Source organism: Perca flavescens, chromosome 14, assembly GCF_004354835.1.
Source record: "Perca flavescens isolate YP-PL-M2 chromosome 14, PFLA_1.0, whole genome shotgun sequence".
In the NCBI taxonomy this organism is placed as follows: domain Eukaryota; kingdom Metazoa; phylum Chordata; class Actinopteri; order Perciformes; family Percidae; genus Perca; species Perca flavescens.
The window spans coordinates 1,919,548-1,932,047 of NC_041344.1; the positions used below are offsets into that span (position 1 = coordinate 1,919,548).

Below are 12,500 nucleotides of genomic sequence, written 5' to 3' on the forward strand. Positions count from 1 at the left end.
TAGTATGACAGGGAAAGATATAGTATATCCTAATATATATAATGTCAAATCCAGAATGCCAAAAATGTGTCCTGATGAACCCGGTTGCATTTTGCAGTATGCAAGCCAGTGTGCTTTTCTTCCTCTTCCCCTTTTCGTGACCTTTCCTGTGTTCCTGCTTATCTGCACCTTTAAGCCATGAAGGCATAAACCAATTCTATGACTCAGCTTAACTTTCTGTTCATCAGGGACATTCCTTGAACCTCTTCCTCAATGGACTGCACACAGCTTCTTTTGCAACGAGCACATACACACAGAGAGGCACATGACACACTCATACTATTACTTGAATAATATGACACCTTTAGGTAAAATACATGTCTAAAATAACAGAAATATCTCTTCATTAAGTTGAATAAAAGTTCATACTGTTGACAATAATTCAACTCAGCCCTTGACAGAATCAGAGTAAAGTAGTGAAAACCACAAAATATTTATCAGATGTGCCTTTCGTTTAGACGGCGATGGTGTTTTTGGGACTTAAAAATGAAAAAGTCTGCTCCGATCTGCTCACGGTAGTTTAGTGAGAATCAGACTCAACATGTGAGATAGAGATAAACTCACTTTCAGCATTGTGAGTGAAACTAAAACAGAAATAAGACAAGAATATAAAAGAATCATGCTTAAATGTAAATTTGCCACTACACAACTCTAATATCTTCTATATATATATATATATATATATATACAGTATAGGCCAAAAGTTTGGACACACCTTCTCATTCAATGCGTTTTCTTTTTGTGTTTGCAGAGTTATCAAAAAAAGCAAAGGGTGGCTACTTTGAAGAATCTAAAATATAAGACATGTTTTCAGTTATTTCACACTTTTTTGTTAAGTACATAATTCCATATGTGTTCATTCATAGTTTTGATGCCTTCAGTGAGAATCTACAATGTAAATAGTCATGAAAATAAAAAGGAAACGCATTTGAATGAGAAGGTGTGTCCAAACTTTTGGCCTGTACTGTGCTATACTATGACTTTTTCGACATACTATACATTTACTTTTTTATGACTTTTTTTGACATACTATACTATGACTTTGTCATGACATTTTTTCGACATACTATACTATGACTTTTTTATGAATTTTTCCCACATACTATACTATGACTTTTTTATGACTTTTTTATGAATTTTTCCGACATACTACACTATGACTTTTTTATGAATTTTTCTCACATACTATACTATGACTTTTTTATGAATTTTTCTAACATGCTATACTATGATTTATCAACATACTTTTTTTGACATACTATGCATTTACTTTTTTATCATTTTTTTGACATACTATACTATGACTTTTTCATGATTTTTTTCGACATACTACACTATGACTTTTTTATGAATTTTTCCCAAATACTATACAATGACTTTTTTTGACATACTATACTATGACTTTTTTATGAATTTTTCCCACATACTATACTATGACTTTTTTATGAATTTTTCCCACATACTATACTATGACTTTTTTATGAATTTTTCCCAAATACTATACAATGACTTTTTTTGACATACTATACTATGACTTTTTTATGAATTTTTCCCAAATACCATACAATGACTTTTTTTGACATACTATACTATGACTTTTTTATGAATTTTTCCCACATACTATACTATGACTTTTTTATGAATTTTTCTGACATACTATACTATGGCTTTTTCAACATACTTTTTTCGACATACTATGCATTTACTTTTTTATGACTTTTTTTGACATACTATACTATGACTTTGTCATAACTTTTTTCCGACATACTACACTATGACTTTTTTATGAATTTTTCTCACATACTATACTATGACTTTTTTATGAATTTTTCTAACATGCTATACTATGATTTATCAACATACTTTTTTTGACATACTATGCATTTACTTTTTTATCATTTTTTTGACATACTATACTATGACTTCTTCATGATTTTTTTCGACATACTACACTATGACTTTTTTATGAATTTTTCCCAAATACTATACAATGACTTTTTTTGACATACTATACTATGACTTTTTTATGAATTTTTCCCACATACTACACTATGACTTTTTTATGAATTTTTCCCACATACTATACTATGGCTTTTTCAACATACTTTTTTCGACATACTATGCATTTACTTTTTTATCACTTTTTTTTGACATACTATACTATGACTTTTTTATGAATTTTTTATGAATTTTTCCGACATACTACACTATGACTTTTTTATGAATTTTTCTGACATACTATACTATGGCTTTATCAACATAATTTTTTCGACATACTATGCATTTAGTTTTTTATCACTTTCTTCGACATACTATACCATAGTGATGGCCAAATGAAGCTTTGTGAACCATTTTCTTTATTTTCTGAGCCCATTAGATGGCGCTCTTGGTTTTAAGAGAAAGGCCTTAGGCGTTGCAATTCTGTGTATTCTCAAACCTTTGTTGAATAGAGAGCGCCATCTAGTGGGCTCGGAAAATAAAGACAATGCTTCACGAAGCTTCATTTGGCCATCACTACTATACTATGACTTTTTGACATTCTATACTATGACTTTTTTATGAATTTTTTTTGACATACTATACTATTACACACTTTGACAAACAATCATCCATGGTATTCTGAGTGAGATACGGTTTCTGAATGTGTCCTGCCTTCAGTCTCCGGGTGAGCTGGTCAAAATCTGCACGGGTTTCTACGGCACTAGCCGAAACGAGCTGGCTAACCGCAACCGTAGCATGCTAGCGCTAGCATGCTAGCTCGTTCTGAATAACAAAGCACTGCTACAACACACGGTAGTTCACCATAATCTCCAAAAGAACTACTTCCATGTCCCTGTTCTGCAGGTATTCCACGCTAAGTGTGAGTGTGCCCTCGTTTAGAAGAAGTCTCCCAGCTAATCCTGCCCTGTACTGACTGAAGTTAGAGAAACAGCTAGCTAGCTCAAGTAGTCCTTACCTAGGTACTGCCAGGGCACGCCCTCATACTCTGCTTCTGACTGGCTAGTAGTCCTTACCTAGGTACTGCCAGGGCACGCCCTCATACTCTGCTTCTGATTGGCTAGTAGTCCTTACCTAGGTACTGCCAGGGCACGCCCTCATACTCTGCTTCTGATTGGCTAGTAGTCCTTACCTAGGTACTGCCAGGGCACACCCTCATACTCTGCTTCTGACTGGCTAGTAGTCCTTACCTAGGTACTGAGCATGTGCGACTCCCAACAAAGATAGAACAGCAGTGAGATGTCTCACTCTGTAGCTAAAACAGAGAGCTCAACACACAGGGTGAAAAGAGGAGCTGCAGCAATGTGCAGTACAACAAAAATATAGTGTTTTTTGATAATTAAACCATGTAAACCTATTCTAATATAACCTCTAAATACAATTATGAACCTGAAAATGAGCATAATATGAGCTCTTTAATAATCAACAGCCAACAAATGAGTCAACACCAGTTTTGGGTTTTGTTTTTATTGATAATTTGACATCATGACAAATTAAATACAAAGCTTTAAAGAGAGCGTGGCAGCAGTCACACGTTTAAAAACACCGGAGCGACAACAGGAAATACCGGCGGTGCCCCGAAAACACGCGAGAGTTAGAACAGTTTGTTAAATATCTGAGTTACAGCAGAGTTTCAGTCCAAAATGTGCTTTCAGTTCGGTCTTGTTTAAGTCCCGACGGACCAGTGATCTGTTCCCGCAGCAGGTTTTAAAAAACTTTACGGAAGCCCAGAAAATGCTAAATTAAATGTGAGAACAAAAAACTAAAGCGCTTATAAATAACATATACTGAACTGTATATTTATTTATTTTTTATTAACACATATATATATATATATATATATATCATACTGTACTGTATGTATTATATATATAGATATATCTCATATATACAGTTCAGTATATATATATATATATATATATATATATATATATATATATATATATATACACACACATATATATATATATATCATACATACAGTATGTTATATATATATACTGTACTGTATGTATGATATATATATATATATATATATATATATATATATATATATATCATACTGTACTGTATGTAATGTACTGTATGATATATATATATATAAAAATAAATAACATACTGTACTGTATGTATGATTATATATATATATATATATATATATATATATATATATATATATTTTTTTTCTAATTAAGAGTTGAGGAAAGAAGTCATAAATCTAAAATAAAATGTCAAAAAAAATGTCTTAGGTCATAAATATAAGAGAAGACTGTTTGACTAAATCAAAATGATCAATTGTCAGATCCAGATTTATAAATAGGAGAAAATGAGTTCTGACTTAGTGAAACATTTTGAAAAGGATAGGCCAGAAATGACAAAAGTCGAATTTAGGAAAGGGGGGTCAGCCCTATGTTCCCACATTTCTAAGTTTTTTCTTAAAATTAGGCCCTATGTTCCCACATTTCTAAGATTTGTCTTAAAATTAGGCCCTATGTTCCCACATTTCTACGATTTTTCTTAAAATTAGGCTGTATGTTCCCACATTTCTAAGATTTTTCTTAAAATTAGGCCCTATGTTCCCACATTTCTAAGATTTGTCTTAAAATTAGGCTGTATGTTCCCACATTTCTAAGATTTTTCTTAAAATTAGGCTGTATGTTCCCACATTTCTAAGATTTTTCTTAAAATTAGGTCCTATGTTCACACATTTCTAAGATGTTTCTTAAAATTAGGCCCTATTTCCCCACATTTCTAAGATTTTTCTTAAGATTAGGCCCTATGTTAGGGTTAGGGTTACATTTCATCGGTAGTCCATTGCTACTGGATAATAGGTTGGGTGTGATTGGCTACCAAATTAGGAGAAAGGGGGATAAAATCTGACATAGGCCATTATTTTGAAATATGGAAACATATGCCCTTATTTTGAAATATGGAAACATAGGCCCTTATTTTGAAATATAGAAACATAGGCTCTTATTTTGAAATGTGGGAACATAGGCATGCTCCCAGGAAAGGATAGGCCAGAAATGACAAAAGTCAATGTTAGGAAAGGATAGGCCTGTAACCATTATAAAATTGTCCAATCGTAAGATTTTTGAGAGTTACAACGGCTATCGAAGCTGTGGAAGTTGGCAGTGAACGCATCGATTTTCTCTCCGTCATCAGATATTTAAATCATTATTTTGTTCATTTTTTACAGTTGGTTGTGGGGGGAGAATTCTGCATAATTTTGCAGAAACTTCTGCTTAATTTGGCTGGAGTGGCCAGGTTGGTTCAGTGGGTAGAGCTGGGCACACATATACTGGGAGGTTGATGCCTAAACGCAGAAATCCAGGGTTCAAATCCAACCTGTGTCGATTTCCTGCATGTCTCCCCCCTCCTCTCTCTCCCCCCCCCTTTCTCACCTAGCTGTCCTATCAAATAAAGGCGGAAAAGCCCAAAAATAATTACAAAAAAAATTACAAATAAATCTGCGGAATATTCTCTGTAATTCGGCGGGAACATTTTCTGCAGAATTCTGCATTAAGAAAAGCATTAAAGGATTTTTCCTCTTTTTCATCAAACAGCAGTTTTTGGCAAGTTCCTGCATATTCCATCCCATTTTTTAAGAAAACGTGCCGCATAATCAAGGATTTTTTCCCGCAACAATCACAAAAAAAAATTTCTGGAAGGACTGACATTTAAGTAGCTGAAAAACTGAGAGAATGTCAGGACTCAAACTCCATGCACACAACAGCTTGAAAACCGTAAGATGAGACTTTAACATTAATCATTTAAATAATTGTTAAAAGGTGCCGTAGGTAGGATGGTGAAGATCCAGGACTTAGTCGAAAAAATTTGAACATCGACAAATTCTCAGTCCCTTCCCTCCCTATTCCGCTAAAGCCCAAAACGGTCTCCTAAGCCCCTCCCCCTACAAGGGAGAATGAATGCATGGGCATGAGCAGCGATTGACATGCAGTTAAACACGCCCACCTAGCCCTGATTGGTGCATCTGAACAGTTGGACACGCCCCATGGCCCTGATTGGTGCATTTGAACATTTGGACACGCCCCATGGCCCTGATTGGTGCATCTGAACAGTTGGACACCTTCCCATGGCCCTGATTGGTGCATCTGAACAGTTGGACACGCCCCATGGCCCTGATTGGTGCATCTGAACAGTTGGATACGCCCCATGGCCCTGATTGGTGCATCTGAACAGTTGGACACGCCCCCTGGCCCTGATTGGTGCATCTGAACAGGGAGCTGTGGTGGATTTCTGCAAATCTCACTCCAGGCTGTAGGTGGTGCCAGAGGGTCAGTTTCAGCAAATACGCGCAAAATGTTCTCGCGTGCGCTGTTGTACGAGGATTTACGACACTGCACGATCTTTTCCACGCTTCCGGTCGACAGCCTCCACAGCCAAGCTAACGTTAGTTTAGCTAACAGCTAATTCGGCTAACCGCTAGCTGAGACAGCAGGTAATAACTTTAAAAGACCCTCAAAATAAAACTTAATTTAAAAATATAAAATAAACGTCAACATATATAACAGCTGTTATGTCAGTTCTACTTTACATGTGCTCATTTAAAATACCATCACTCAATACTTGTCTTTATTGTTATTACTGTAAAGTCTTAATGTATCTGTAGCCTGCTTTTCCCTGTAAGTTTGACTTAACGTTATTTTAGACTGAATCTAGCGGTCGGCTAGCGTTAGCCGAATTAGCTGTTAGCTAAACTAACGTAGCGCATGTGCAGAACGGATCGTGCAGGCAGCGTGGATCGGGTACCGACAGCACCTTTTAACAAAATGAGAAACTTTTCGGCATTTAAAACCTGCTGGGAAACACAAATCACTGAAAATCTGACGGGACTTTATATATAATTGCATTGATACCTTTTAAACGGTGATGTTACCGTTCCCGGTTTAAAAGTTCCCTCTGCAGTGAACCGGCTCGTTTGGACCGGAACAGTTTCACCAGAACCGGTCGGGCATTTGTACTGTTGGCGAACCATAGCGGGAACACGTTCTCGCTCCCATCGCGTGACCAACTGACGCTCGGTCAGGTGCCTTTGGCGTTCGTTATTGACGCTAAAGCTGCTTACGCACCGACCAGACGGCCGACTGTCGGCTAGAAAAGGTCAGTCGGGCTGATCGGTCTCCCCGAGTTGGTCCAAAAAGTTCCTCAGAACACACCGAAGAGACGAGACGCAATACGCGTTATTAGGACTTTAGCTTATTCACAGTAACCCCCAGAGTTAGATAAGTCCATGCATACCCTTCTCATCTCAGTGTGTGTTGTAAGGCTCCAACGGTAGCTTAGCCTAGCACAGAACACGCAGGTGAATGGTTCCAGTAACCATACTGCTCCAAATTGTGACAAAAGTGCCAAAATAACGATTTAAAAGCACATGTTGTGATTTGTAGAGTCACAGCGTGTACAAAAAAACAACGTAACATGAGACACAGCCATCTTCTAACAGTAAACAAACCGGGAACTATATTGTTGGAGCCATTTCACCACTTTGTTTGTACAGTACAGGCCTAAAGTTTGGACAAACCTTCTCATTCAATGTGATTCTATATTTTCATGACTATTTACATTGTAGATTCTCACTGAAGGCATCCACACTATGAATGAACACATATGGAATTATGTACTTAACAAAAAAGTGTGAAATAACTGAAAACATGTCTTATATTTTAGATTTTAGTTTTACTTTCACAGGTGTTCTTTGTCAGGGTTAATTAGTGGAATTTGTTCCCTTATTAATAAAAAAGCAAAGGGTGGCTACTTTGAAGAATCTAAAATATAAGACATGTTTTCAGTTATTTCACACTTTTTTGTTAAGTACATAATTCCATATGTGTTCATTCATAGTTTTGATGCCTTCAGGGAGAATCTACAATGTAAATAGTCATGAAAATAAAAAGGAAACGCATTGAATGAGAAGGTGTGTCCAAACTTTTGGCCTGTACTGTACGTCATTTTGTTGGGCGCCACCTTGGATATAACACGATTAAAAGGGGGGATTTTTGATTTCCTATCCGACGCCGAGAGACACCGAACGAGCGTCCGTATCTTAACGAGTTCGGAGTGAGAACCGGTCGGACCTTTACTGGAGAAACTGGTCCAATCAGGAAAGAGAGATTTTACATAAATACAGATTTAAGTTAACGGATTTTGCAACAGTTTCCCTTCATAGATATATGAGATACCATCGCCATCAGCTTTGCATTAACAGCCAGTAAATATCCCCTAATGCTTTATAGGTCAGTGACAAATACAGACAACCTTTTGTGGATAATTCTGCTTAATTCTGCATCATTTGGGATTATTTCTCAGCTTTTAACTCGTCTGTTTCTCACAGCCTGTCCACCCAGAAGTTATTCTTCTTAAAAAGGTTGATTTCAGACCGGTTAAGCTTTAGAGAATTATTAATTATTGGCCGTTAATAAAGCCGTTTGTTGTGACTCGTAGACATTTCCATCAGACAGCGGTACCTGTGTGTGTGTTTGTGTGTGTGTGTGTGTGTGTGTGTGTGTGTGTGTGTGTGTGTGTGTGTGTGTGTGCGCTCCACCAGACTCTGTGGGACCTTCTCACATTTCTTACAAACTTTCCAAAAAACTCAGAATCACGTCTGAAACAAACTGTTTATCAAAGAAAGCACTGGGGTTTGGCATCGAGCTGGGTGTGTGTGTGTGTGTGTGTGTGTGTGTGTGTGTGTGTTTCTGAGTTTGTGTGTCTGTACGTGTGTGGGTGTGTCTGTCTGTGTGTCTGTACGTGTGTGTCTGTACGTTGTGTCTGTCTGTCTGTCTGTGTATATATATATATATATATATATATATATATATATATATGTGTGTGTGTGTGTGTGTGTGTGTGTGTGTGTATGTATATATGTGTGTGTCTCTCTATATATATATATATGTGTGTGTGTGTGTCTGTGTGTGTGTCTCTGTACATATGTGTGTGTATCTGTGCGTCTCGATAGATTACAATGATATTAAAGGAGTCTATAGGACGACACAGTCCGAGTCCTTCTCTCTTCTCCGCGCTCCGCCCTGCTGTGACCCCTGACCTCTGACCTGCAAACACAACAACGACGACATCATCACCATCACCATGACAACAACTACACAAACAACCAACCAACCAAACAGGAGCTTTTGGCACGTTCACATCGAAGAGAAGCAAATATTTGCGTGGCTTTTATCGCCCCGAGTCTGATCACGGTGTGAAATGGTTGGTTTATTTTAAGCATAAAAATCAGAAGATTTTAGAAAAAGAGTTGTAATATTACAGGTTAAAAAAACGTTACAAAAGAGGAATATTACGCACCGTAACAGAGTATTTATATGGTGTTGTTTTGGTCGCTTTTTTCTAGTCTTTTTGTGCCGTTTTGTCTCTGTTTCTGTCGCTAGGGCTGCACGATATGAGGACAGAAGGCTAGAAATGGTGATAGGTGTAAACCGAGCCCTGGGTATCCTCAGATACAGTATTAGGGGACCACTAAGGTCTATATAAAAGAGACTTCAGATACAGTATTAGGGGACCACTAAGGTCTATATAAAAGAGACTTCAGATACAGTATTAGGGGACCACTAAGGTCTATATAAAAGAGACTTCAGATACAGTATTAGAGGACCACTAAGGTCTATATAAAAGAGACTTCAGATACAGTATTAGGGGACCACTAAGGTCTATATAAAAGAGACTTCAGATACAGTATTAGGGGACCACTAAGGTCTATATAAAAAGAGACTTCAGATACAGTATTAGAGGACCACTAAGGTCTATATAAAAGAGACTTCAGATACAGTATTAGGGGACCACTAAGGTCTATATAAAAAGAGACTTCAGATACAGTAATAGGGGACCACTAAGGTCTATATAAAAGCATCCAAAGAGCACCATCTACGGAGGTTTTTGCCGCCTTTTTCAAATATTTAAACCTTTGTGAATTCGCCCTGACAGAGTATTAGTGCGGTGTGTTTCTGTACCTGCGTTGCTGCAGCAGGTGATCCCTGTTGTTGCTGTGGTTGCTGTTGCTGTTGTTGCTGTAGTTGCTGCTGCTGATGCTGGTATTCTTCCTGCTGGAGCTGTCGGGCCAACTCCAGGTCACTGAGGGGCCCCGGGGCCCCACCCTGCTGCTGCTGCAGGGACACCGCCACCAGGTAGTCCTATATAACGCCAAGACAGAGAGGACCAATCACAGAGTCACTGGGGTGCCACATGGCCTCGAGTCATAAGATTCATGTCATTTTTAGGCTTTTATTTTGAAAGGACAGCATGAACATGAAATTGGGAGAGAGAAGGGGAATGACATGCAGCTAAGGACCGCAGGTCGGAACTGAACTGTGTGTGTGTCTGTCTCTGTCTGTCTGTGTATCTCTATACACGCTAAAAGTCCTGATTATTTACATGGAGTCTGGTGGAGATATGCTGGCTCTATACACGCTAAAAGTCCTGATTATTTACATGGAGTCTGGAGGAGATATACTGGCTCTATACACGCTAAAAGTCCAGATTATTTACATGGAGTCTGGAGGAGATATACTGGCTCTATACACGCTAAAAGTCCAGATTATTTACATGGAGTCTGGAGGAGATATGCTGGCTCTATACATGCTAAAAATCCTGATTATTTACATGGAGTCTGGTGGAGATATGCTGGCTCTATACACACTAAAAGTCCTGATTATTTACATGGAGTCTGGTGGAGATATGCTGGCTCTATATACGCTAAAAGTCCTGATTATTTACATGGAGTCTGGTGGAGATATGCTGGCTCTATACACGCTAGAAGTCCTGATTATTTACATGGAGTCTGGTGGAGATATGCTGGCTCTATACACGCTAAAAGTCCTGATTATTTACATGGAGTCTGGTGTGTAGGGTCTACCCTTTTAACTGTATTTTTTAAGTCCAATAAATGCAACGTGTTTCCGTTACTTAGTCTGTGTCTCACCTGGTCGACCTGTCTCACAGGTTACCTGGTCAATCTGTCTAACCTGGTCGACCTATCTCACCTGGTCAACCTGTCTCACCTGGTCAACCTGTCTCACCTGGTCAACCTGTCTCTGTCTCACCTGGTCGACCTGTCTAACCTGGTCGACCTGTCTCACCTGGTCAACCTGTCTCTGTCTCACCTGGTCAACCTGTCTCACCTGGTCAACCTGTCTCTGTCTCACCTGGTCGACCTGTCTAACCTGGTCGACTTGTCTCACCTGGTCAACCTGTCTCTGTCTCACCTGGTCAACCTGTCTCACCTGGTCAACCTGTCTCTGTCTCACCTGGTCGACCTGTCTCACCTGGTCAACCTGTCTCATCTGGTCAACCTGTCTCTGTCTCACCTGGTCGAACTGTCTCACCTGGTCAATCTGTCTCACCTGGTCGACATGTTTCACCTGGTCAACCTGTCTCATCTGGTCAACCTGTCTCTGTCTCACCTGGTCGACCTGTCTCACCTGGTCAACCTGTCTCATCTGGTCAACCTGTCTCTGTCTCACCTGGTCGACCTGTCTCACCTGGTCAACCTGTCTCACCTGGTCAACCTGTCTCTGTCCCACCTGGTCGACCTGTCTCACCTGGTGGATCTGTCTCACCTCGCCTACAAGACCTGTCTCACCTGGTCGACCTGTCTCACCTGTTGGATCTGTCTCATCTGGTCGATCTGTCTCACCTGGTCGACCAGACCTGTCTCATCTGGTGGACCTGTCTCACCTGGTCGATCTGTCTCACCTGGTCGACCAGACCTGTCTCACCCGGTGGACCTGTCTCTGTCTCACCTGGTAGACCTGTCTCACCTGGTGGATCTGTCTCTGTCTCACCTGGTCTACCAGACCTGTCTCACCTGGTCGACCTGTCTCACCTGGTCGATCTGTCTCTGCTGGTCCTGGGCGCTGGGCGCCAGGCTGGCGGCGGCGGTGGGCGGGGCTCTCTGCGGAGGATGACACAGCCGGAAGTCGGAGTCGCAGAAGTTCCCGTCTCCCTCGACGTTGTGAAGAGACTCCCAGACCAGACTGTCCTCCTGCAGGAAGCCCTGGTCGGTCACCAGCAGGTACAGGTGGCCCTGAGAGACAGGATACAACTTTATTAACAACAGGACTTTATTAACAACAGGTACAGGTGGCCCTGAGAGACAGGATACAACTTTATTAACAGGACTTTATTAACAACAGGTAGAGGGGAGCTTGAGAGACAGGATAAAACTTTATTAACAACAGGGACAGGTACAGGTGGCCCTGAGAGACAGGATACAACTTTATTAACAACAGGTACAGGTGGCCCTGAGAGACAGGATACAACTTTATTAACAACAAGTACAAAGACAGGTGGCCCTGGTCGGTCACCAGCAGGTACAGGTGGCCCTGAGAGACAGGATAAACTTTATTAACAACAGGTACAGGTACAGGTGTCCCTGAGAGACAGGATACAACTTTATTAACAACAGGTACAGGTACAGGTGGCCCTGA

The 12,500-nt window shown here is 39.7% G+C and overlaps 1 protein-coding gene across 2 annotated transcripts in view; it reads right to left on the bottom strand.

Annotated features, from left to right (window-relative positions):
* Positions 1-8,937: 8,937 nt before the first annotated feature.
* The window catches only part of mindy1 (MINDY lysine 48 deubiquitinase 1), a 15,692-nt gene continuing 12,129 nt past the window's right edge, over positions 8,938-12,500 (bottom strand). For both annotated transcript variants that reach the window (XM_028597730.1, XM_028597731.1), the window contains exons 9-11: positions 11,897-12,097; positions 10,026-10,205; positions 8,938-9,110 (exon numbers count right to left, since the gene is read on the bottom strand). In XM_028597730.1, the coding sequence (XP_028453531.1) occupies positions 9,039-9,110; positions 10,026-10,205; positions 11,897-12,097 (453 nt within the window). In that variant the 3' untranslated portion in view covers positions 8,938-9,038. The remainder of the gene's footprint in view (positions 9,111-10,025; positions 10,206-11,896; positions 12,098-12,500) is intronic.